A 26,729-nucleotide genomic window follows, 5' to 3' on the forward strand; every position below is an offset into this window, starting at 1 on the left:
TTCCCTTATGTTCATCCCTCCCCTGTTTTACACCCCACTCCCACCCCATCATTTGCTGTATTCCTCAAATCTATGGTTAGCTTGCTAGTTTTGACTTTTCATTGACCTTTTGGTTTCTTGATATTTCACATATAAGTGAGACCATCTGGTATTTATCTTTTCCTTCTAATTTTGGCTAACATAATCAGTAGGAAGTACTTTAAAAGAGAAGGAATACATGATTCAAGTAACTGAGGTTTTCAAACTGTGTCTTTAAATTTATTAAAGCATAAGAAAAACTTAGACAAAATTTCATGAAAACTGAATATATAGCACTTTAAGTATTCCCTTCCAATTTTTACATATTATATAAATATAACTCTAGCATATTCACAGTATTGTACTATATTTACTTTCAATCAATATACTCATTCACTAAACATTCATTCAATACTTTACATGTGCAAGGCAATTATAGAATTATAGAATCAAAGATATTAATATATAGCTTCTCCCCTTAAGGATGTTAAAATGAGATCAGTGCTCCAGAGAGAGCAGAAAGCAAGAAAACAAGTTACAAGTTGGGTCTTCCTACATGACATAGACAAACATTTTAGGATAGATTGGTAGAGGAAAAGCTTTATTTGTTGCAGACTTGTTCAAATTATCTTCTAGGAAAACACTTAATATTTTATTCTAAAGATTTATTTATTTATGCACACAGGAACTGGGGAGGAGGGCAGAGTTGAGGGGTGGGGTGGTGAGAGGATTTGCCAGAAACAGTGGGAAACAGAACAGGCGGACTGACTGAAATACACTGCAGAGGGGATAAGCGATACAGACAGAAGAGGTCTGCCGTGCCAAGTGGGTCAGCTCCCTGGCAAATGGGGGATCAACTTGTGCTTCTGACAGCCTGATAGCTATGTCTTTAACCCCTGCGCCATCAGTGAGGCCCCAAACACATAATATTTTTAAAATCAGAAACAAATGGAGGGATCCAAACTGTAGTTGGCCAAAGAGGTCCTTTTCAGCCTTACCTCCAATCACACTCTCGCAGCAATTTCCTTCCTTTTCTTGCTACCCTCCCAACCTTCCAGTAACCTGAAGTAAAAATAATACATTAGCAGTTTCAAACTGGCAAATTAAAACATTTATAAAGCTGGTGGAATGTAAATGTGTGCAGTTTTCCTAGCAGGCATTTAAAATGAAAAGTCCTTAACAGTGTGCTTGCTCTTTGGTCCAGCAATTGCACTTTGAGGAATTTAACTTACGTAAGAACGTACAAGGCTGTTCACAGAAACCTTGGTTATAAAAGGGGTGAAAAACAAGGAACAACTTAAATATCCAACAATAGGTTAAATTATGACCTAGATTTATGACTTAATACAAAAGCCAATCATACAGAATAATGTAATAACATTTAAAAATCTTAAGTGTGGCGGGCACACCATTTAACTCCGAAACAAGCATCGAAATAGGTAGTTTATCCAACTTTTAGCAGTGAGGTTGAAATATAAAGGACATAACTCGCCTAAATTCACGATTACAAACTAAGGAGGCAGGGTTTCAAAAGGAATTCACCTAAATCTCGAACCCACATCTGTTTCACACACACGATGTGAACCAGGCTAAAACTATTCACCTCTCAGTGTTACTGACAAACAATAAGCACGCACAAAGTTTCTGGAACGTGGTGGATCTATATAACTCGCTTAAGATCGATCACACAAGCCGTGAAGCCAGAATTTATATGGAGTTGTAAGCTGGAGCTCGGGAAAGCTAACGGGAGCTCAAAAAGCCGTTCCGGACTTTGATGAACTCCTAACGCAGAGAACAAACTTGCCCTCTGTTCCGTAAACCCCACCTCAGAGGTGACGGTGCACACACTTCTTCAGAAAGGAGGCGAATTTCTAAATTCTACCCGCTGCTCTTCCCTGCTCTTTCAGCTCCAAGCACTCTTCCATCCACCGCCGCCCTACTTCCTACTTCCGCGGGGGGAGTGACGTCATCCTCGCGAGCCGGAAGTGTGTTTGCAGAGTGAGTCACATTTAACCACCGGTCAGCTGGAGGCCGGGCAAGTATTGATCTTCCGAGGCTTCGCAGTTTAGGGAGGCGAAGTTATCATGACGGCTCAGGGGAGCCTAGTGGCCAACCGAGGCCGGCGCTTCAAGTGGGCCATTGAGCTGAGCGGGCCTGGAGGCGGCAGCAGGTGAGGAACCTGGGCGGGGCTTGATATTAGAACCTTTACCCCAGACCTGCCCCCGAGGGAAAGCACCTGAACTCTGGCACAGATAACTTAAAAGGATGGGTGCACAAAGACGACTCCTAGGGAGCTAGCGACTGTTCTCCTTCGGAGGATCTTTGTCAAAATGTCCGTATTTCAGTTCACCCACTAGGCGAGGGTCTGATGAAGCCGGGAGAGGGCTTTGTCTGATTTGGTTAGGTGTATCTGAGGATCTTTATTTCGTTGATTAGAACAAGATATGTGGGATATTAAGTGTGGGAGGCTGCAACCTTGGTTTCTTCCCTGGTTTGATTCTTTAGGGGCCGAAGTGACCGGGGAGGCGGCCAGGGAGACTCACTGTACCCAGTCGGTTACTTGGACAAGCAAGTGCCAGATACGAGTGTACAAGAAACAGACCGGATCCTGGTGGAGAAGGTATAGAGGTATAGCTGTCACTGTAATCCCTGAACCAGCCCTCATCTACACACCTGCACTGCTCTCCCAGACACCATATGAATTATCTTGGTGTGAATGGCCCTTATCCCATATATTTGATAACTAAACTGCTTGAGATTAATATTACAGTAATTTATACTTCAGTTCCAAGAGTGTTTAAAAATTGGAAAAATAAAAGGTTTGAAACAGAAGGTCCAAAAAATAGGTTAAAAATCAACTATTGATGGCAATATTTAAGTCACCCTGTTCCAGTCTGTTTCCGTACACCACACAATTGTTCAGTATATTTATTGGCTTTACCTTTTAAAAGATTCAAACTATTACCACTTCTTATTACCTTCACTTGACATCCTAGTCTAAGTCATTGTCATCCTTCACCCAAATTTCTGAATAATTTTTTTAAAAAGTCAGTTATTTTGAGACATGGTTTATGTACGAGAAACTGCATTCATTTAAATTGTGGCTTTACAACTTCAGCATTATTGTCATCAGGGCTGAATAATTCTTTGTTATGGGGCTGTAAATGCATTTTATAATTCTAATAATCCCTGGCCTCCACACATTAAAGGGCAAAAGTGTCTTTCCCCAGGTGTAACGACCAAAAATGTTACTAACATTGCTGTCTTCAAAGAGGATAATTGCCCTTCATCAAGGATAGCTTTTTTTAAAAGTACAATCTACTATGGTGATGGCACAAGGGTGATTTGATGATGGGAAGCCCACAGGGTTTACAACTGAAATGGAAAAAGGAACAAAATGATGTAAAAATAAACTATTATTTTTAAAAAGTACAATTTGATGAGCTTTGACATTGGTGAAGACTCATAAAAGTACCACGATCAACTGGGAGAATATTTCATTCAACCCTAAAAAAGTTGTGTTCTTCACTTTAGTAACTTCTGTTTGCTATTCCACTTTGCACCTTTTAGTTTATTCCCAGCACAGCAGCCAGAATGATCCTTTTGTAAGTCAGATCATTTCTATTCAGAATCTCTCTCTGTACCTCCCCATTTCATTTTAGTGTAGTTTTTATTCTACATTATTTTATATTAAGCTTAAGTCTTTGTTCTACATTACTCTGCACTGACAGAGCCTTTTGTGTCATTTTATCTCCTACCTCTTTCCCCTTTGTTCATCTACTGTAATTAGAATGACTGAGCTGCTCCTTAAATTTGCCAGGCAAGCTCCCATCTCAAGCTTTTTTTTTTTTTTTTTAAGATTTATTTATGCATACAGGAACTGGGGTGTAGGCCAGAGGTACAGGGGTGAGAGGATTCATCAGAGAGAGAGAGGGGAGCAGAAAAGGCAGATTGACTGATACATACTGCTGAGGGAAACAGCCGGGAAGACTGGAAAGGTCTGCTGCACCATGTGGGTCACCTCCCTGGCTGGGGATTGAACTGGGGTGCAGTGGCTGGGATAGCTTGATAGCACTGAGACTAACCCCTGTGCGACTAGGGAGGCCCTATTGCCAATTTCTTTTTCTTTTTTTGTTTTTTTAAATATAAGTTTGTTTTTACATCATTTTGTACATTTTTTTTTCATCTTAATTGTAATCCCCATGGGTTTCCCATCACCGAGCCACCTGTGTGCCATCACCATATAGTCCTTTGCACTTCCCCACACCCCTACCCCCCATTTTTGATCCCATTCCCCACTCCACCCCTACAAAATGTTTCTGATATATGGCTGTTTGTTATTCTTATTATTTTCTCATCTGGTTCATTATACTCCTGCTATGAGCGAAACCATCCAGTATTTTTCTTTCTCTTTCTGTTTGCCAATTTCTTCCCCCCCCCCAAAGATTTATTTATTTGTGCATAAAGAACTGGGGTACAGGCCAGAGGTGCAGGGGCGGTGAGAAGATTCACCAGAGACAGAATGGGGAGCAGAACAGGCTGCTGAGGGGAGCAGCAGGCGGGTCAGGAGAGGTCTGCTGCGCCATGTGGATCACCTCGGGGCAGGTGGGGATCCAACTCATGCGGAAGTGGCGTTAGCTTCTTTAACCCGCTGCGCCACTAGGGAGAGCCTGCCAATTTCTTAATATTATTATTTGTCTTAGTATGTCAAAGTATAATATGTATTATTAAAATGGCCTGATTTCAAAGGTACTGCTCTAGAACAATTTTCTTGTATGGATAATTTAATATTTAAATTCTCAGGTAAAATGATCTTTTAAGTAAATGACATAATAGGAAACTGTTTACAAATATGACTGTTTATTCTTTTAATGTGAGTGAAGTATACAGATAGTAGTATATTATTCTTTTTATATAGCTAGATTTATTTAGTTGCTATCTTGTTTAGGTTTATGAGTGATACATTAGTCTATACACATTTCTTATAATGTTCTTGTCAGATTTTGTTATTTATGAGGACCCAAGTTGAGAGTAATTTTGAGTTTGTCTAAGTATTTTTGGTTAAATGTTTAGCATTTACCAAGGGAACCCATTTCAGCTTAATTACAGGTTCAGTTTCTTAAACAGGATATTTCCACTTTCTTATGCCATGTAGGAATTTATCCTTAGAATTCATAATGTGATCACTCATTATCAGCAAGGCCTATAGAGAAGTATCTTTCATTTCTGATGTTGAATATTTAGCTCCTTTCCTTTTTTTCATTAGGCTTACTTGATTAATTTTATTACTCTTCTCCAAAATCAGTCTTTGATTTTGTTGAGATAAAGACAACTTCCTTCTCTTTCCTTGAGTTTATTCTTTTTTTTTAACTTCTTGAAGGATATGTTTTTATTTTTCTGTATATATTTAAGGTTATAAATTTCTCAAAATGCTTGTGTCCCGTGTTAGTCATGTGCTAGTTTGTTATTATTTCAATTAATTCATGGATTATTCAGAGTACATTTCAACATGTACTCTTTTTGTTATTCATTTCTAACTTGATTGCCTTGTAAATAAAGAACATGCTTTGTGTGGTTTGAGTTCTTTTGAGAGTTACTGACACTTTCTCCATGGCTCAAGCAAGTGGTCAGTTTTGGTAAATGCCTCAGATGTTATGTGAATTCTGTAGCTGTTGGGTGCACTGTTCTGTATGTGTTAGTTGGATTGTTTATGTCATTAAGATCTTCTGTGTTTTGTCTATTTGATCTATTATTGATTCATGTATGCTAATCTCTCACTACATGAATTTATCTGTTACTTACAGTGTAGATGGGACAATGAACAATGCAAAAAGTACAAGGACAAAATCAGGGAAAACTTTTAAGCAGAATCATGGGGAGAAATTACATTTAGAAAATGTAAACAGATGGTGAGGCTACCTTATCTTTACTGAGTTTTCAGTAGTAACACAGAGGGCAGAAGTGGAATTGAGGAGACGCACAGTCAGAATCATAGAATTGGGATTTGATTTTTTCATCAGTGATATAATAAATGTGGGATTCAGGGTGATGATCAGTGATTAACATTGTGTGTTTGTTTTAGCGCTGCTGGGACATCGCCTTGGGTCCTCTCAAACAGATTCCTATGAACCTCTTCATCATGTATATGGCAGGCAATACTATTTCCATCTTCCCTACGATGATGGTGTGTATGATGGCATGGCGGCCCATCCAGGCACTTATGGCCATTTCAGCCAGTAAGTGGTCTTGAAGTAGTAACCCCTGAGTTCTAAAAATTTAGGCAAATTTTTAGGCAAAACCCTAAGTTTGGAAATCTTTGGCACAGCTATTGGCTAGTTGTAGGGGGATGGTGTGAAGGGTGATGATGGTAATGGTGGCAGAGGGGGATAACGTTTATTATGGTTTTCCCCTTTTTTGGCCCTGTTATCTTACCATGGGTCTGTGACTATTACATTTTTTTTTAACAGATTTATATTAAAAAAGAACTTACTTTGGTTCTGATACACTTTTTGTTATCCCAACAGCTTTTAAGATGCTAGAAAGTTCAAGCCAAAAGTTTCTTCAGGGTTTGGTGTATCTCATTGGAAACCTCATGGGTTTGGCATTGGCCGTTTATAAGTGCCAGTCTATGGGACTATTGCCTACACATGCATCAGATTGGTTAGCCTTCATTGAGCCCCCTGAGGTAAGTCTAACCAGTTGTACTGTACAACAAACAGGTGATCTATCCATTTGATGGTGAGGGCGGGGGGGTTACAGTTGATCTTAGAACATTTTTTAAATTTATTTTTCACAGAACTGGGATGCAGGCCACAGGTGCTGGGGGTGGGGTGGGGGAGGGTGAGAGGATTCACCAGAGACACGGTGGGGAGCAGAACAGGTGGATCTACTGAAATACACTGCTGAAGGGAGCAGTGGGTGAGACAGGAGAGGTCTGCTGCACCATGTGGGTCAGCTCCCTGGCAGGGGATTGAACTCAGGTGGCCACAGTGGGCCTTGGCAGTAATAGTGCCACGACTTAATCCTTAGGCCAACAGGTCAGCCTGTTATTCTTAAGAAATAAGATCTATGAGGAGTTTGGAAGTTGGTTTTCTTAAAGGATCAAATAAAATAGAGCTTGTGATTAAAGTATTCAATAATTGATTCTGGAAATTATTCATTCACCACTTACCTATTTTTTATTTCAGAGGATGGAGTTCAGTGGAGGAGGATTGCTTTTATGAAACTAAGAAGCACTGGTTATCTGTCTGTCTGGCTCTCATTTACAGCCTCCCTTATATCAGCCGCTCCTCCTCACACACTTTCATCATCACGCATGCTGGAAAAGACCCAAAAGCGCTTTTTCTCTATAATGAGGAGACAAATCCTCAAAAGACAATGTACATGTCACTGCAGACACAAACTATATCACAACCCTTGACTGAAAATAATGTAGAAAACTTTATTTATAATGTTTCCAGAGAAAAACAACAAATAAAACCATAACTATGTAAACAAAAGAATGATTGCTGCAAAATGAAGAACCACAGCAGCATCTCCTTTCAATAAATTATATGGTTGAGAACAATGCTTGAAAAAAGTTGTACAAGTTTCCTTAAAATCTATTTTCCTTAATATTTTACTTCTATTTAACACAAGCTGGGACATAAAAATTCTGTAGAGACACCTGTGGAAGATATGAAAAACTAATGCTGGACTCAATTATACATGATGAAGAAAATAAACCACACAAAAAGAGCACATAAATATGCTTACAGTGTAATCGCTACTTTAATATTCACAAGAATGGGTTTTTAACACGGTTGGGAGAATGAGGATTGCAGGATGGCTGGGGACATAGGACACAGAGGAAATGGAAGGTACAGAGTCATCATCTCCCCCTGCTTAGAGGAACTTGGCACCTGGCAAACAGATGCCACAACCCTAACTTCAGCTTTTAAGACAGCTATCAAAGGCAGCGGGCCAGCAGCTGGAGAATGAATATTAGCATAACCTGCCCCAGAAAAGTCATAGCTAAAATAAAAGCTGGATTTTATTCAAAAGGCAGGAGGAGGTCTTTCCTTTCCTTCTTGAAACCCAAAGCCCCTTCCCCTAAGGTGCGTTTTCTCTCAAGTTTTCAGTATTGCTTTATTTGCAGTGATTGAAAGAGACAAGACAGTTTATTGACAAACAATATGAGCAACACATAGATATGAAATGCTCGAGACAGAGATGAATTTAAATCTGGCCTAATAAACATTTCCCCATGTAACAGTGATTTTTGTCTTTTAGGGGCTAAAGCAGTGGCTATGCAACAGCCATTAATTCCCTTTTGTCCTTATAAGATTCTTAGAGCTCCGTCCACAAAATGTTCTTCTAATGTTAACCTTATTTCCTGCCCATAATTCCTCTATATGGAAAATATACATCACTTTGGCCAGAGTGTGTGTAAATTTAAAGGAATTTCTGTGTGTGCTGACCTTTAGCGGGTAGATCTTAAATATCTTGGGTCATACAGGATCAGTCCCACTATTAGCTGGACTCAACTAAGCAATGGAGTGTTGTAATGGACACTAAACAATGCTTCTGCCCTCTGCAGTAAGGGACAGGTAAACAAGAGTCTATGTGCTTTGCTATCCAGACTGGGTCTGCAGATGATTAAAATAGCAAAGGGAACAAATCAAAATGACTCAATTTCTTAAGCCATATTGAAGGGTATTTTCTGTCTATAGGGTCAAACGAATAGTCTGCGATACCTAGAGGTCAGCTTCTCCATACCCTGCTGGATGATCAAAAAACAAGAGGCTCTAGCATTGATAAAGTGAGATTCAAAAGCAGCCATAAGTACAGGCAAGACAGTTGCTCTAAATAACTATCATGAAAAAGAAATGAAGATTTCTCACATAAGAAACTACCACTCAGCACATATTAGTTTCCCAATACTTGAAAGCCAGGTGTTTTGTGACCATTAAATTAGCAAATAAAAAGTTATGCTTGCACAAGTATATCCACGGCACATTCAGAGCTTTCTGAAAACAAAAATGAAATAGCTAGAGAGTGTGGGCTTGGACAATCTCAGTTTAGAGCCATGTTTCTGCAATCAGAATGAAGAATAAAGTTGAGCAAAAAAGAAAAGAGCTCATACCCTGGGCATCTAGCTTGGTGCCTCATGTTTTCAGTATGGCTTTGGAAATGAGTCTTTTAATAAAGAATAGTCTCCTGAATCAGGACAATGCCAATCGTTTGCCACTTTAGTGAAGTAGCTAAGGAGAGCAGCAGCAGCTCAAAAACTTTGGCACTGTGGAAGGAGTATGGCTCTAGAACTTCAATTCCATTGCTGAGTTCCCTAACGGCAGCCCAGAGCTCCTGGAGAAGAATTTTAGTCAGTCTCCCTATTGTTTGGTGACTTCTGACCTGTGTCTGCTAACCCAGAGGGCATTTAAAAAAAAAAAAAGGAGGACTGCAGAACCTATCAATGTGTAGCATCTGTATTTCTTAGATAAGAGCTTGTATGTTCTGCTCATGTAACATAAGACTGTATTTTAATAAATCTTAAGAGTTTGCCATTTGAAAAGAACCTAAAAGGAATAATTTTTACTCCGACTTAAACATACAATTTCCATGGTTAACACTGCCTCTATTACAATCTTAATCACAGCCTGGGCTTCGAGAAACAGCTGAAATATACACCAACACAGTTATATATACTTAACCTGGTATTCTGCAGCCATGTTTCACTTTTGTTCTTAGTACCCTAATATAAAGTCAGAGTCCTGGAAAGCAGAGTATACTCTAAAGAAAATTAGCTATAAAAGGTTTGCATCTTGGCTTTCAAAAGGTTAACTCCATCAGGAGGTTAGATCTTCGTACTTGGCTATGAATTCTTTAATATAAGGCTGTGTCTCTGGCTATTACTCCCACGGTGTCACAGGACCATAATGTTGTGTCATTGAGACTCATCTTCAATGTCTGATCTGTACTTGCTTTTTTTCTCCAGTTGAATTCTCTAGCACCCCTTTTGCCAATTCATTTTATTGGTCTAACATATTAATTCTATCTTCAACCAGTTCAGACATGGCTTTTAGGACTTGACCATTGTTCTGATGTTGAGGGCGTATTTGTTACTTTTGTAGACAGAAGATCATATGGGACAAAGAGCAAACAGACCTATTTGTACTTTCTTGCACAAGTATTTGAGGCTCATCTTATCAAAAGTTCAGAGTGATGTGTATAGAACACAGGCCTCTAGTTGATGGGTGTGGTAGTAAAGAGCTGGCACTTCCATGGATGATGGAAGCCTTTTAGGGAAGGTGAGGCCAAGCAGTCTTTCAGGAGTAGATTAGGAATAAATGGTGATAACTTCACTGCCACCACCTCTAACTAGAAGGACGCGCTCCAGTCCCTCGGTGAGCACTTCTAAGAATTCCATATCTTCAAAAATTTGTCAAGGAGACAAGCAGAAGAGCACACTTTACAACCTGGTGTGATAATGCAAGTTAATCTGATTACGGACTTTGTTTTAACTGTTACATACTCAGAACTGGACAAGTCTCAACACTGGATTTAATTTAACTCTGAAGGAATCTGAAGAGCTAGTCCCTTTACATATAGGAAAACCTTTCCCATCTGGTAGGTCTTTTTCTAAACTTAAATGAGGAAAACCTGCAAGTAATGTGTCATTACTACCTAGTAAAACAATCCCCAGAACTTAAAAAACAAAAAAGGAATAAAGCTACAACAGGCAGTTTGTAAAATTCCCAGAGAGGACTCAAGTAATTTTTAAATGAAATTGTTTAAAGTCAGATTTTGGGGGGAGTTTTTTTGTTGTTTTTTACCTTTTTTTGGTGGGAATAATTCTGGTGGCAATGGACTAGCCAATACACCAGTGCTAAAAAACAATCATGGGATCAGGGAATAAGGAAGCATTTTTTTTTTCCCCCTCAAAGGAGGTATATCTTCAACTACCTCTTCCCTAACTCTGATTCAAAAGCAATAGCAAAGTGGGTAGAGAAATGATGTGGTTATTCTGTCTCCAGGATTGTCAGAAAGAGTTCCATATACTGAATACTAGAAGTCAAATTATAAATATGCCACCTAAAAAAATCACTTTACAGCTTCCTGAGGATATATTATACTTCCAACAAGGAAGGAAGTTGGTTAATCTCATTACTGTGTAAGAACCCTTGCGTAAGACTTTTAAGGCTTCCTTCTGCAAAATAAAAAGTGGGGGCATCAACAGTGAGTTTTATGCTAACCTAACGGTCTCATCTAACAGGCTAAGAAGATTTGCCCTGCTATGTAATTTTGTTCTGGGAAAGGATACAGTTTTCATCACCTTCAGGGTTACGGGGTGGTCCTGGCATATTCAACAAAACCAGCTTGGCTTCATGGGACTTGTTAACTATAACTTCATTGAGCTTCACTGCTGTATGCATCCGCCTCACGTTGGACTGGTCCCTGGGTGGGGGAGAAATAGAGGAAGGCAGCTGAGGCAGAAAGACAACTGGGCATTTAGTCAACCTTTAAGAATTTAAGGGTTTTTTCCCTTTGGTTATGAATAATGTAATGAACAGATGATTTACTTATAATATTACTGTCCTGGATTTTCTCATTCTATGTCTCATTCTTTGTTCTCATTTCACACTAAAATACAGTATGGAGAGAAAGAAGGATAAATAGCTCCCTTTCCATGTCAGTTGGTAGCTGAGACGTATAAGCAAATAATAGAGATGGCTGGACTTGAGATGAAATGAAAACCAGACTCTACTCTGTTCATTCATGCAAAGTAGGATCAGTGGCACTGGCCAGGATATTCTAAGTTTGAGAGTTGGGAAACTTACGGACGCATGTTAAGCAGGTCCTGGAATCCTTCCATTGACTTGGCCTTTTGCCCCCGAGAAGCCATGTACTTGTCTTTTGTCCAAGTCATGTGCACCTTCTCATGATAGGTTTCTGTTTCTTCATCCTCATCGGAGCCAATACTGGTCAGTCGCAGCATTGAGTTCCGGTCTTTCACCAGCTGTGCCTGAGGAAGGACCAACACAGCTATGATTTTGAAAACAATGTGGTTACAGGGGAATATCTGATAAAGTGAGAATCTAATACTGTGTTAACAGGTAGTGCCTCCCCCCCCCCCCACTTCAGTTGACAGACCACAGAGACTCGGGGTTATATAATGCAGCAGGTCTCACCTCTCTGTCCCGCTCTGTTTTGGAGAGTCGCATGTGCCGGAGCATCTGGGACCTCTGCTCCATCATCAGGGTACGCTCATATGTGTAAGCTGATATATCACTGTCATGCTGTCAGTCACAGGTGTCATATAGAGTGGGCAACAACACAAAGGACAGAGAAGGATGAACCACAGAACTTTCACTTCTACTTACTAAACTAAAGCAGAGAAAATAGAAATATCAAAGATTTGCACTGGTTTTGTTGAGTCATGAATCTACATAAACTCATTAAAGTGGATTATAGATTAAGTCTAGAAGTCCTGAGAGTATTTTTTATAATCAAAACATTATATACTTATGTTTCTTTTAGGTAAAAAATATTTTTTATACTGCTAAGTCATTTTATTTTATTTTTAAAGGGGTACAGGGGCAGTGAGAGGCTTCACCAGAGACAGAGTGGGCAGCAGAACAGGCAGATCGATGAAGTACACTGCTGAGGGGAGCAGAGGGCAGGACAGGAGAGGTCTGCCACGCCATATGGGTCAGATCCCTGGCTGTGAATCAAACTCTTGCTGAAGTGGCTGCAGCTAGCTTCTTAGTTCTACATTTCAACCCATTGTAATACCAGGGAGGGCTCCGCTAGGTTATTTTAAAATAAGTTATGGGTTTATTAGGACTATATGAACTGAAAATTATATTAAGTAGATAAGAATCTGAAAGAAGTACAAGGTTGTGTTAACAAACACAAAGAGTTAAAATGTTCATTAAAAAGTATTAGATACTGCAAGGGTGACTTGGTGATGGGAAAGCCGCGGGAATTACAATTGAGATGGAAAAGAAAAAAAATGTACAAAATGATGTAAAAATAAACTGTTGTAAAATAAAAAGTTAAAAAATAAAAATAAAAAAGTATGAGATACTGTACTACAAAGCCATAATAATCAAAACTGCATGATACTAGAACAAGAATAGACATACAGACCAGTGGATTCGAATAGAAAACCCAGATATAAACCCACAAATTTATGGACACTTAATTTTTGACAAAACAGCAAAGAAGATACAATGGAACAAAGAAAGTCTGTTCAGCAAATGGTGCTGGGAAAACTGGGAAGCTACATGCAAAAAAATGAAACTAGATCACTCACTACCTCTCACCCTTCACAAAAATCAACTCAACGTGGATTAAAGACCTAGACATAAGAACGGAAACCATAAAATACCTGGAAACAAAGATGGGCCAAACACTACACGACATACACTTTTGCGACATCTTTAAAGACAGAGCACCCAATGCCACAATAGTGAAGGCAAGGATAAATAGACAGGACAATATAAAGTTAAAGAGCTTCTGTACAGCAAAAGAGACATAACAAAAAACAGACAGACAGCCCACTAATTGGGAAAAAAAATTTCTCATACAAAACCAGTGATAAAGGACTGATCACAAAAGTACATGGAAAACTGATGAAATTCAACAAAAATAAACAACCCCATCAAAAAATGGGCAGAAGAGCTAAAAAGACACTTCTCCAAAGAGGAAATGCAGATGGCCAACAGGCATATGAAAAAATGTTCAACATCACTCCTAATAAGGGAGATGCAAATTAAAACCACAATGAGATACCACCTTATCATTTCACACTAAAATACAGTGTTTAGAGTTACAAATTTCATAACAAGAGAAAACTAGTAAAAGGAAAAAGATGGTCCAAGAGGAGCTTTATATAGACAGCATACTGATGACCCCATGGAGTCTATAACATTTACTAACTTAAATTTCAGTTTAGTTGAAAAAGATACCTGCACCCCCATGTTTATTGCTGCTTTATTTACAATTGGAAAAACATGGAAGCAGCCCAAATGTCCAAAAGTAGATGACTGGATAAAAAAGATGTGGTACATATATACAATGGAGTACTACTCAGCAACCAAAAATAAAAAAGAAACACATGTCTTTTGCAGCAACATGGATGGAGCTGGAAAAGATCATGCTTAGTGAGATAAGCCAGAAAGAGAAAGAAAAATACCGGATGGTTTTGCTCATAGGAGTATAATGGATGAGGCGAGAAAAATAATAATAATAATGAACAGCCATATACCAGAGACATTTTGTGGGGGTGGAGTGGGGAATGGGATCAAAAACGGGGGATGGGGAGGGAAGTGCATGGTGATGGCACATGGGTGACTCAGTGATGGGAAACCCACGGGGATTACAATTGAGATGAAAAAAAAAAAGTACAAAAATGATGTAAAAATAAACTATTATATTTTTTTAAAAGTATGATACACTCTCACACCAGTGAGAATGGCACACATTAAAAAAACTGGCAACAACAAATGTTGGTGAGGATGTGGAGAAAAAGGAACTCTCCTCCACTGCTGGTGGGAATGCAAACTGGTCTAACTACTATGGAAGGCTGTGTGGAAATTCCTCAGACTACTAAACATGGAGCTACCATATGATTCAGCAATTCTACTGCTAGAAATATACCGAAAGAACACAAAAACATTAATTCAAAAGGTCACCTGCACCCATATATTTACTGCAGCACTATCTACAGTAGGTAAGATATGGAACAATCCAAATGCCCAAAAACAGATGACTAGATCAAGAAATGTGGTATATATACACAATGGAATACTGTTCAGCAGTCAAAAAAGATAAAACTCATGCCGTTCACAGCAACTTGGGTGGATCTGGAAGAGATTATGCTCAGTCAAATAAGCCAGAAAGAAAAAAGAAAAATATCAGAAGGCTACACTAATAGGAGGAATGTAGGGGGACCATATAAGGTATCAGGAAAAAAATAACAAGGAAAAAAAAAAAACTAGCAGGCAATTGCAAATCAGAGATGTTCTTCAAGGGAGGGGGGGCAGAGGGATCAAAATGGGAGGGAAGAGCACAAGGGACTGTGGTGATTGTGCACAGGTGACCTGGAAGTGGGAATTTTACGGGGTACACCTAAGAGGAGAAAGCATATAATGTACAAAAATGCATAACAATTAACACACACACACAAACACATATATATAATATTTAAAAAATCAAAAATAAAACCAGTACCAAATACACATCACATACACATTCTGCTTATCTAGATCAATACATTAGGGTTTTGTTGGACCTGTGACATTAGTCCACATTTGTAGCTGAAGAATTTTTCAAAACAGAAAAGGTTCTAGGAAAAAGGGTAGAGGATGGGGAAGCAGTGGTCACATGATTTCAATTCTACTTCCTTACCATCTCCACCACTTCCACTTCTGCCTCAATGCGTAGGTGATACAGGAAGGTGGCCAGGTCTTTCTTCATCTGAATACTGTTGTCTTCCAGCTGGGCTACTGTGAAGATCCGTATGCTGCATTTTCGCCACACCTGAGAGTGTACAATATTTACATGAAAAATTAGATGCGAGAAGGCAAAAAATTGTTATTTTCTGAATAATACACACAAGGCACTTTTGCTTAGAACAAACTTGCTACTAGTACCAGGTATCTGTTCCTAATTTCCAACTTGCTATGTTTTTATACAGTAAGTCCTCACTTAATGTCATGAATAGGTTCTTTGTCACTTCAACTTGAATGAAAAAATTATAAAGAAAGCAGGTCCTGGAGTAAGGTGATTTTGGTCACTGCTAGGCAGGACTTGTTTTCTCTTCCATGTCATAATGACACAAGGTTGAAAAAAATCACATCATTCAACAACCTGCTACCCAAAGGCAAAAGCTGAACTAAGCAACACACTAAATACAGTGTTTAGAGTTACAAATTTCATAACAAGAGAAAACTAGTAAAAGGAAAAAGATGGTCCAAGAGGAGCTTTATATAGACAGCATACTGATGACCCCATGGAGTCTATAACATTTACTAACTTAAATTTCAGTTTAGTCCTACCAAAGGATGTATATGTGCATAAGATACACATACTACTACGTGCATCCTTACGTTTCCAGTATTTATGAGACTTTCTATGAGACTTTCTTTTATTTTTTTTTAACTAAAGATTTATTTTATTTACTTATGCATACAAGAACTGAGGTATAGGCCAGATGCGAGGGGTGGTGGTGAGAGGATTCACCAGAGACAGAATGGGGAGCAGAACAGGCCGACTGACTAAAACACATTTCTGAGGGGAGCAGGGGCAGGACAGGAGAGGTCTGCCATGCCATGTGGGTCAGATCCCTGGCTAACTCCAGCTGCAGGGGCTGCTGGTAACAATAGCTGTGCTTTAACCCCTTGCACCACCAGGGAGCGCCCACTTTCTCTTTTTTAAAAGAAATGTTCACTACTTATTTTTTCCAAGGGCTCAAATGGAACTTTATTAATTTGCTGAGTCACTAGGAGGTAGGTTAACATCAGTCACAAAGGAAATGATTTCTCATTAAGTTGAAACGGGGATCATAGGAGAATCAAGCTTCTAATTCCAATTCTTTTTATTCTAAGCCCCAGCATTCAAAAAGTAAGAACTTGTGTGGTAAGCCAGGAGAGAAAGTCAGGGATAAAGGTATCTGTACAAGTTGCCTACAACACCTTGTGCTGCTTGAGCAGGAATGGCAGCAGCATGAGCATCCCCCCGTCATGCACAATCCACCACACATCAATGTTGCCCTCAGGAAACTGTTCCACGTTGCTGGGGAAGAAGGAGATGTTCTTAGCCACCAGCAGAGCCAGGTGGGCAGCAGTTGTGACTCGCACTGTGCCTAAGGAAAAAAGAGAAAATCAGGATAAGCAGAGAAAAGTCCTCAGGATTACTCTGCTTCACATATGTCAGGAAATGAGGCTAATGTTCTCCTCACATCTTGGATACCTAGGTGTCCTATTTACACAGCAGGCTCTCCCTCACTGGAAAAAGATCACTAGAAAAAAATCTTAATAGCTTACAGACTTAAACTGAAAACCATGAAATATATATTCTTATTCTAAGGGAGAATGTGAATTTGATGCTGAAGGGCAATCCTTCCAATTCCTGTGAGAATGTAAAAATGAGAATCACAAACGAATACCATGGCAGTTTCAGAGATAACTCCTGATATAAAGATGTGCCAGAGAGAAGTGGATAGAATGTAGAGTTGGAAGGGGTGAGCAAAGTCAGGTTATTATGACTAATAATAACTAATAAGCTATCAGTGCCCTTATAACACACTGCTTCAACAAGGGGACAGTCCCTAGTAGCCTAAGGGATAGACTCCTATTTAGGCCCTCAGGGGAGTCTAAGTGTTTCGTACCAATAAAAGTCTTCCATGCCCGAGCATCTTCACTCTGGCGCCAGCCATTAGGCCATCCCATTACCACTGTGTTGTGCTTCATGCCCCCAAGGCCACACGACTGGATGAGGTGGGAAATGCCCTCTTTCAGCTTGGCAGCCACCACCAGCTGGCAGAATCCCTTCACCTTCTCTGCCTCCATTAGGTGCTTTATGGTCTGAAAGAGATAAAGAACTTTAACACTTAATTGCTTTATCCTGGACCTTAACCTAATACTCTTCTCCATATTATATTACCCTCCTCTTTTCAAACTCTGCATAAGACCTATCTCCTGTAGAAAAGTTCAAAGGTTAAAATTATCCCAATGAAATTCATTATCCTCTGTTTTTCTGCACTTCCCAAGTGCTTACTACACAAATAGTGGGTTGTCTACATGTAGTTCCTCTGCACTTTCCTCAACTATGGTTTTTTTCTTTGTAATAAACCAACAAAATAGACAAGAGGGATTTTCAAAAAGGAAATATTAAATATTCTTTCCTAACTGACTAGGTTAAGTTCACTAGTGTGAACATGATCTCTCTCTTGCTTCAGTCTCAGTCATGCCCTGACTCATTACCAGAAACTTAATCTGATGATTTAGTTTCACTTTAGAGTTTTCTCAGGTAGGTTTTCTTTTTTGATTCTCCTATTTCCTTATTGTTTTAGACAATTTAATGGTGATTACTGATGACACTTACACTTGTCTTGTTTATTCATGCAGATTTGGAGACAATATTTCATTTACTCTTACTCTACCCTTTCGGTGTGAAAAATCAATGATTTTTCTCAAAGGCATACATCAAGTCAGTGGTATAGCTAAGACAGTCCTGTGCTCTTTTTTTTTTTTTTTTTATTAATTTTTACCATCATCCTAAAGTTTCTTCACATTTCTAGTCTGTAGGGTTTCAAGGCATTACGACATGAAATCTGATAAAAATGTTTTAATGCAACTGAAAATTTCTCCAAACTCAGAGTTAGAGCTACTGTTTATAATAAGTACTAGAGTGAAATACTACTTTTTATCTTCAGGTACAATTTCTAATATTCAGTATAACTTTTCAGAAATAGCAAAGGAATCTTGCTTATGATACCACACAGATTAGTAAAGAGGATGAAAAGATGCTCATTACTGCTTGTCATCACAAGATTCACAGGCAACATTTCAAGGGACAGATTTATATACATGATTTCTCTCAGGGCTGAGTCAATGTTTGTAGACTATTTAGAAATAGTTCTTAGTCTTGATAAGCTACAGTTATGTAATACTTTATTTAATAAATGGAAAGAAAGAATAAATTACTATCTTCTGCCTTATCTTATTTGGGAGACTATGACTGTTCAAAAGTCAGCTCTCAGGGTGAAACCTCTTAGATCATTCAGGGAAGGGATTAACTTAGATGTCTAAGGTCTTACTACTTAACATCACAAGACCAAAGCTAAACAGCACCAACTCAACAAGTTTTGACTCTTACCTGCTCAGCAGCCAAAGCTTCACCATAGTTCTCCAGGAAGTTCCCCACAATGACGGAGCCCACAATAGTGAGACCCTTTCCTGCTTTGAGTTGTGAAGCAAAGGTAAGGAGGCGAGGATGCTTGACATGTAAGTCTTCATCTAGTTTCAGTAAAACAAGTAGCTGAGGCCTATAAAGAAGTTCACAGGGGATGGAGGAGAGAAAAAACGTTAGGTTTGGGAAACAGAATGACAATTCTACCCTTTAAGTCAGGAGATCTGTATGAAACATAATTTGACAGAGAGGAATTTATTAGAGGAAATGACAGGATTAGAATATAGTTATTCTAAATCCTTCTAGTATTATATCAAATTAATTGTACCTTCAAGAAAGAATAAAAGTGGTAGAAATCTAGATCATAAAGCAAAAAAAAAGGAATCAAGAATTTGATATCATTCAAAACAAGTTTGTTAAACCAATTCCTTAAGTCACATGATTTCCTTTTTCTGTAATCAATGAAGCACACATATCTCTGTGTTAACCATGTGCCATACCCTAAGCTCTGTTATTTCTTTACCTCCAGTTCTTAGTGTGTGGAGGTCCTTCTTCTAGTCGAAGTAGAGCAAACCGGGCTGCACTAAGGGACAGCCCACGAATACCATCACCCCATTCTTTCTCAGCTCTGGACAAAAAAGGAGAAAAGAGGAGGGACAGAATAAAACTATAGTGGAACAATATAAAAAAAAAAGCTTATTTTTTCTGAATCTAAAAGTACCATGCATAAGGTAGAAGATTAAAACTATATTACTGATTTACATAATGCTTTATACTAACATTGTGAGTCCTCTGTAAGCATATCAACACTACCACTCACTAGCAAATTATATTGCACAATAGGACTGGTCACTGTCTTTTACTTGGGTATTCTAGGTATTCAAAAACAATACTATAAAATAGTAATCTGGATTAGGAGATTAAAACAGGTACAAAGTTTAAGGTCTTTTGAAAATAATGAGGGTCATGTAAAATTCAATGTAACCTTCTGAATCAGGGTGTTACTTACTCCTACTTTTAGCAAGTTGTTAGTGAAGTCATAGTTGTTACAAAGTTATTTGGGATGAAATTTTTTCTCCATTTCAGAGACAATCCCTGATTGATGAGATAAATAAGAATACTTCTATTTGTGTTATACTTTAATTTCATATTATTATTTAGACATGTCATTTTAGTTGTTTTTTCGTAGAGCCATTCAGACTTTCTAAACAGATTTCCATAAGACTCAAAGGTCATCTCTGTAAGATGCTAAGAGAATAAGGGATACAAATTTAGTTATGGATGAAGTTACCTGTTCCTTGAAATTTTCAGTGGACTGATACTAATGAAGTTAGCCAGTTATATTTTTAGGAGATATCAAGGTCAAATTCAGACTTACCCTTGGTACTCGATGTACTTGTAGATCATACCAGCTATTACCATAGCTACAATGGCATAATACCAGGAAGAAATGAACATCAGAGCCAGACAAATACTCATTCCCATGAAAGAAAGAGCCCTAGAAAATTAAGAACACACAAAAAGTATCTTTCTAACTAGCTAAAAACAGAAGCCTCTGCAAGAGATGCCTCTTAAACTTTGGCAAAGGATTATTTTTTTAAATTCCAATTCATTGTATGAAAAACTTTCAAAATGGAGTAATAATCACTAGAAAAGCTATTTTATGCCTGGATGTTGTAGCAATATCAAATTGCTATAAAAATTCCTAAATTGGGCCCTCCCTGGTGGCGCAGCGGGTTAAAGCACAGCACTGAGAATCTAAAGCCACTTCCTCATGAGTTCGATTCCCGCCTGCCCCAGAGGCGACCACATGGCGTGGCAGACCTCTCCTGACCCGCCCGCTGCTCCCCTCAGCAGTGTACTTCGTCAATCTGCCTGTTCTGCTCCCCGCTCTGTCTCTGGTGAATTCTCTCACCCTCCGCATCTCTGGCCTGTACCCCAGTTCTGTACAAATAAATAAATAAATCTTTAAAAAAAAAAAATTCCTAAATTACTCAATAATTAGTTGCCTTATGATGGACTGGTAACAGTCAGTATCTATGTACTGAGCCTCAAATCGTTCTTTGTGTTAGATGCTTGATTATTGGGAAAACATAAATGAACAGGGACTACAAAAGTCATCTGCAGATAATTAAAGAAGATAATTAATACCTGGCTGGCAAAGCAGGGATGGCACACAGAGTCAAAATTATTAATTATTGTATTTTTTTAAGTTTTTCATGTAAACATTCCTAGAAACTTTGAGATCATTTATTTAGCATAACTGCAGAATCAGCTAGAAAAAAAAAATGCCATCAGTCTCCACATTCTCCATAAAAACAACTTCAAAAGTTAAAGGTAAAAAGGTCTAGCCGCCAAACATCATTTCATGGCCTACCACTAATAAAAGAAGGCAAACCGGGTCTGGAAGAAAGTCAGCAAACAGGATAAGGGACACAGAGAACCTATCAATGGCCTTTGAGCTCAAAGAAAAAGAAATAGAGGCCCTCCCTGGTGGCGCAGAGGGTTAAAGCACAGCACTGAGAATCTAAAGCCACTTCCACATGAGTTCGATTCCCTTCTGCACCGGAGGTGACCACATGGCGTGGCAGACCTCTCCTGACCCGCCCGCTGCTCCCTTCAGCAGTGTATTTCGTCGATCTGCCTGTTCTGCTCCCACTCTGTCTCTGGTGAATCCTCTCACCCTCTGCATCGCTGTCCTGTACCCCAGTTCTGTATGAATAAATCTTAAAAAAAAAAAAAAAAGGAATCTGAGCATAAAAAAGAGACAAAGTCCAATTATTAGCTAAGATAGAAACAGCAAAGTAGATATGCAACGGTTGTTTTAACCTAAAGAACATAAGTAAGATGAAATATTGCATAATTATGATCATCAGTCTCCAAAGGATGTTAAAGTTATTTTAACACAATGTATGAAAAGGTATGGTAGGAAGGTGGGAATTCAGGTGAGTACTGAAAGTTGGAACAGACAGCATGAAAAGCTGGCAAAGAAAAATATATCAAGAACAAACCTAGAATCTCCTAGTTTTCTAGTTTAATGATCAGTTCTCCAAATGTGGGGGGGGGGGGAATAACAGACTTACCAGTGGTAGTAGCGGAACCTGGGTCTCCAGTTGGGTGTTCGAAGTAATGTTTGCAAGGCACATGCTAAGTTTACAAAGAGGTAACACATGAGAAAAAACCTGGAAGGAAAAAAAGAAGAGTTTATTACTATTACCTTTAAATAATAACTCAGTGCTATTTTAAATAACCAGACACCTCTGCTGTACATAAGCCTTTTTTCTAGTCCAGTAGCTTTTGATTAAGATTGGAAATTAGGAAAATATAAATTTCCCACAAATCTGTTCATCCTCTCAGTGAATGATACAACAACCAATAATCCAATTGCTCTTGGGATAATCTGTTTTTTCTGTTATTCGTCCATCCTTGCTCCAAATTCATCTATAACCTCCAATGGATTACACATATTTAGAAATTTCTATACTTTCTTTCCCTTTCCATCTTTTTTTTTTTTTTTATAGATTTATTTGTGCATACAGAGCTGGGGTACAGGCCAGAGGCTCAGGGGCGGCGAAAGGGCTTCACCAGAGACAGAGTGGGGAGCAGAACAGGCAGATCGATGAAGTAGACTGCTGAGGGGAGCAGCAGGCAGGTCAGGAGAGGTCTGCCATGCCATGTGGTCACCTCCAGTGCAGAAGGGAATTGAACTCATATGGAAATGGCTTTAGTTTCTCAGTGCTGTGCTTTAACCCTCTGCACCACCAGGGAGGGCCCCTTTCCATCTTTACTACTATCATCTTAGTCTAGGACCTCACTTTTGTACTGAATCAGTTAAATAAGTCTTGTGCCTTATTTAAGAATTCCCAGTTCAATTTTAGCATCCTTCTAATCTATCCCTTATATCAATCATTCTAAAATAAAAATACATGAATTTTGTTTTTTAAAGGCTTACTTGCTATTTCCAGGTAAAAGTTTCAGATCCTTTGTGGTCTAGATCTGTCCACCCTCTGGTCTGCTCTCCCCTACATTCACTTTCTACCAATGTACCACTGATTCTCTGGGTGTGCTGCATTAGTTCATCTCTCAGTCATTTTATACACATTCCCTACCTACAATATCTTTCCTTCCTTTGTTACTTAGCAAATAACCAGTCATTCTTCAAGATACAAGTGTTAGACCCTCCAAAAAACCTTTGCATCTCAGTCCACTTAAGTATTCTCACGTTAGAGCTTTCCCAGCCTACAGTGTTTACCTTTGCCATCACAAGTACTCAATATAATACCTAAGGCTGTGTCTCATTCACCTTTGTATTTCCAGCACAACGCACAGTGCCAGGGAGGTAGTAAGTTATCAGTAAGTCTCAGAAGAATGAAGAAAAGCTAACTGTAGCAGTAATAACTCAACCTGTTGATAACAAGTCAGAAATAAAGATTTTTTGAAGCTATGTAAGTAAAACCACTCTAATTTATGAAAGTTAGCCTAACATGAAACTTCTTAGTTATATTTATTAGTTAGATGAAGCTACATCTGTATTTGGCTCACTCTGTCGTTTTCATAATTGTCAAGTACCCAACAGAAATAAACGTGAATTATAAATCATATAAGCAAGGTTAAGTGAAGAGACTATCTGGTTCTTACATGGATAGGATTGGGGCCACAAGATCCAGCGAGGCGATAAGGATTCCCAGCTCTGCGATGGCAGCAGTTAAAAGTAAAGCCCATGTAGGTTCCCCGTTGGCTTTGCTGTGACCAAAAACCTGTATATAGAAGGCAAATATCACAGATATAGGAGTGTTTGGTCAAGCTCCCTGATTCCTCTATGCTACAGTTTCAGGAATCTGAAAAAATAACAGTGTTACAATTATATATCTTTTCTTTCCTTTTTTTAACCATTTTTAATACATAGAATACAAATATTTTCTTTACAAAATTAAGGCTGTAACATTTCACAGCTAAAGTTTAAGAAATATTTGGTGATTTTTTAATCCTTCACAACAATTTTATTTCCTTTCCCCACACCCCCAACTTTAAAATGACCTAACCAAATGTTATCAAAACAAACACTATAAATAACAGCAAGCCCTTTAAAGAAGGATAATCCAAGTTATTTCTTGGCATGAGATGGTCTAATTTTAAGTCTCTGGCAGCTCCAGCCAACATTTCATTTTCAAATATAACAAAAGCAAGGTCATATCTCCCAGGTACCTAACATATTTCATTGAAGCCAAGGAACTGACTCAACAACACAGATAACATCTCTTTAGTGTCCCTCAGTTACTAAGCAACCAAACAGTTGTTAGGGTAATCAGGAACTTAAGGGTGTGATGTTGCATTTCCATGAGTACTAGCAGAAATTGGTGATCCCCTGACCAGGCTTTTGTTGGTGGTTGTTCAGTTTCTTTTACAGTTTTGGCATTTTTCTTTTCTTTATCAACAAAAGTACCATGAATTTTAGATATTGGACTCTCTTTGCCTACTGACTTCACATTGATTTACCAGAAATGGAGATCCTTGCAACTGTCTCAAAGCATTCGTGGCTAAGCCCAGTTACTTATATACAACAAAGACTTGCCCCCTCACCTTCTCGTCTTTAAAACCACATGGCCAAACTCAGATAACAAAGCATATAGAGATCACTTCGATTCATCCTTTTTTATTTTGTCATTCATTTTGTTGATATGTATGATTTAGTCTGATAATCATATTTTGGACTAAGTTGCTTAAACAGCCTGAGGCCAATGTTATTTTTTTATGTCTTTTAAACACCTTTCCTCCACTCTTATAAACTCACACTAGGATTTAGAGGGTCCTGTACTAAAATGCACTATTAATAGTGCTTGTTTTGATAACATTTGGTCAAGTCATTTTCCTAAGCCTATGAAGACCATAATGTTCTCACAAAGCCTGAGAAAAAAGTAAGAGAGCATAGGAAAGGGTCACTTACTCTTAGAAAGGGTATGATGTTATCCTTGGCTATAGCCTGTAGCAGTCTCGGTGCACCTGTGAGGCTCTGCAGTCCAGCCCCACATGTTGAGAAGAAGGAGCCAATAACAATCACCCATGGGGAGGGCCAAGATAATGTGCCCACCACCAGATTACCTTCCACAGCATCCCCAAACCTGGGAGAGAAATAACGACAAGGAAATTTAATCTGATACAACTTTAGACTGATAGGTTAAGGGGGTATTCATGGAATTTTTTTCTATTTATAAAATTTTGAGGATGGAAAGTGAGCTAGAACTGAGTATTGAGATGTAAAGGTATGCAGATTTGATTAAAAGGCACTTTAACCTACAAGTAACCTATAGGGCCAAAAAATAAGCTAAGTATGTTACCTTTTCCCCTCAACTATTTGCTTTTTGCAAAAATATTGGATAAGCAGAGAAAAAGTCCCAAAAGTCCAAAAAGGGGAAAAAATTGATAATGATAACCTAACTGCTAGCACTGACTATATCTTGCACATTTTAGTCAGCTTATTATGACTAGATTTGGTCACAATGCCCTATAAATCTGTGTTCTTTTAAAACACAGTATTTTCCTATCTTTATGCACATGTCTACATTTATACTTAAGATTTTTTTTTATCATGGCAGAGTCCTAAGAGATGACCACTGCAACAAAAGCAATCAGTATCTTAAAATATTTCAAAGTAAGCATTATGCTTCTTTTCATAAAGGTCATACTAAGCGTTACTTCCACTGGGTGTATATGACAAAGAACACCCATGTTTCATGACAGCCTTGAGTATTAAAAATCTTCTTTTAAAGATTTATTTTTTTAAAGATTTATTTACTTATGCATACAGAACTGGGGTACAGGCCAGAGGTGCAGGGACGACGAGAGGATTCACCAGAAACAGAGTGGGGAGCAGAACCAACAGATTGACAAGAGTACAAGCTGAGGGAGCAGTGGGCGAGACAGGAGAGGTCTGCTGGCACCATGTGGGTCACCTCCAGGTGGGGAATCGAATTTGCACTGAAGGGCTGTGCTGAGCTTGCAGTGCTGTGTCCTAAGTCGTGGTGCCACCAGGGAGGGCCCTAAAGATTTATTTTTATTTATTTATGCATACAAGAAATTGGGATATAGCTAGAGATGTGGGGGCAGGGAACTGTGGGAGGATCCACGTGGCCTGGGCTCACACTCATGCTGTAGTGGCTGGCAATTGCTTAACAGCACTGAAACGTAACACCGGCGCCACCAGGGTGGACCTGAGTATTAAAATCTTAAAGTCATTACTAGTTTGATGGGTGAAACATCGCATCTCATTGTTTGTTTATGGTTTTATAATTTTTATAATAAGCATCACACAGTGGAAAAAGTAGATGCACATTTCAATTAGTTTACACAAAACAATTGTGCATGCAATTACCCTTCAGTCAAGAAACAGAACATTGCCAGTATCCAAACCTCTCTAGTGTGTACTTCCAATCATTAGTCTTTTTCCTCTCCACTATCCTAATTTTTATTATGCAGCTTTACCTGTTTTTAAACACTAGTAAATGAAACATAGACACATGTTTTGTTTCTTTCATTCAATATTGTGAAATACATCCATTTTCAGATATAGCTGTGCTTCATTTATCTTTATGGCCATTGCATTTATATGTAATTTATCCATTTTGCTGCTGACAGATATTTGGATTACTTCCAGTTTTGATTATTAAGAAAAATACTGCTGTGACCAAAAAAAATAAACACTTGCCTTTTGCAGCAACATGGATAGAGCTGGAAAAGATCATGCTTAATGAAATAAGCCAAAAAGAAAAGGAAAAATACCGGATGGTTTCTCTCATAGCAGGAATATAAAGGAACAG

General features: G+C 38.6%; 2 protein-coding genes across 3 annotated transcripts in view; one reads left to right on the plus strand and one right to left on the minus strand.

Moving 5' to 3' along the window:
• The first annotated feature begins 2,012 nt into the window (after positions 1-2,012).
• On the plus strand, positions 2,013-8,200 carry EMC4 (ER membrane protein complex subunit 4). The gene is made up of 5 exons (XM_004687954.2): positions 2,013-2,188; positions 2,524-2,638; positions 6,101-6,254; positions 6,543-6,703; positions 7,206-8,200. Exons 1-5 carry the CDS (start codon positions 2,103-2,105, stop codon positions 7,239-7,241), a joined length of 552 nt encoding a protein of 183 aa, XP_004688011.1. The 5' UTR covers positions 2,013-2,102; the 3' UTR covers positions 7,242-8,200.
• A 1,358-nt stretch (positions 8,201-9,558) lies between these two features.
• The window catches only part of SLC12A6 (solute carrier family 12 (potassium/chloride transporter), member 6), an 85,190-nt gene continuing 68,019 nt past the window's right edge, over positions 9,559-26,729 (minus strand). For both annotated transcript variants that reach the window (XM_004687956.2, XM_004687955.2), the window contains 13 exons: positions 24,860-25,034; positions 23,554-23,672; positions 21,999-22,097; positions 20,294-20,413; positions 19,439-19,543; positions 18,883-19,051; positions 17,393-17,588; positions 16,698-16,867; positions 15,412-15,543; positions 12,189-12,296; positions 11,838-12,022; positions 11,321-11,454; positions 9,559-10,428 (listed from right to left, as the gene is read on the minus strand). In XM_004687956.2, coding sequence (XP_004688013.1) covers positions 10,337-10,428; positions 11,321-11,454; positions 11,838-12,022; positions 12,189-12,296; positions 15,412-15,543; positions 16,698-16,867; positions 17,393-17,588; positions 18,883-19,051; positions 19,439-19,543; positions 20,294-20,413; positions 21,999-22,097; positions 23,554-23,672; positions 24,860-25,034 — 1,804 coding nt within the window. In that variant the 3' untranslated portion in view covers positions 9,559-10,336. The remainder of the gene's footprint in view (positions 10,429-11,320; positions 11,455-11,837; positions 12,023-12,188; positions 12,297-15,411; positions 15,544-16,697; positions 16,868-17,392; positions 17,589-18,882; positions 19,052-19,438; positions 19,544-20,293; positions 20,414-21,998; positions 22,098-23,553; positions 23,673-24,859; positions 25,035-26,729) is intronic.

This window comes from Condylura cristata, unplaced genomic scaffold (genome assembly GCF_000260355.1).
Source record: "Condylura cristata isolate star-nosed mole 26May11 unplaced genomic scaffold, ConCri1.0 scaffold00023, whole genome shotgun sequence".
In the NCBI taxonomy this organism is placed as follows: Eukaryota; Metazoa; Chordata; class Mammalia; order Eulipotyphla; family Talpidae; genus Condylura; species Condylura cristata.

Bases quoted from the DNA above. Each gene is read 5' to 3' on its own strand.
- EMC4 (XM_004687954.2), top strand. From the start codon at position 2,103: ATGACGGCTCAGGGGAGCCTAGTGGCCAACCGAGGCCGGCGCTTCAAG. The intron at 2,189-2,523 runs GTGAGGAACCTG...TTGATTCTTTAG, and splicing joins GGGCCTGGAGGCGGCAGCAG to GGGCCGAAGTGACCGGGGAG. The intron at 6,255-6,542 runs GTAAGTGGTCTT...TTATCCCAACAG, and splicing joins ACTTATGGCCATTTCAGCCA to CTTTTAAGATGCTAGAAAGT.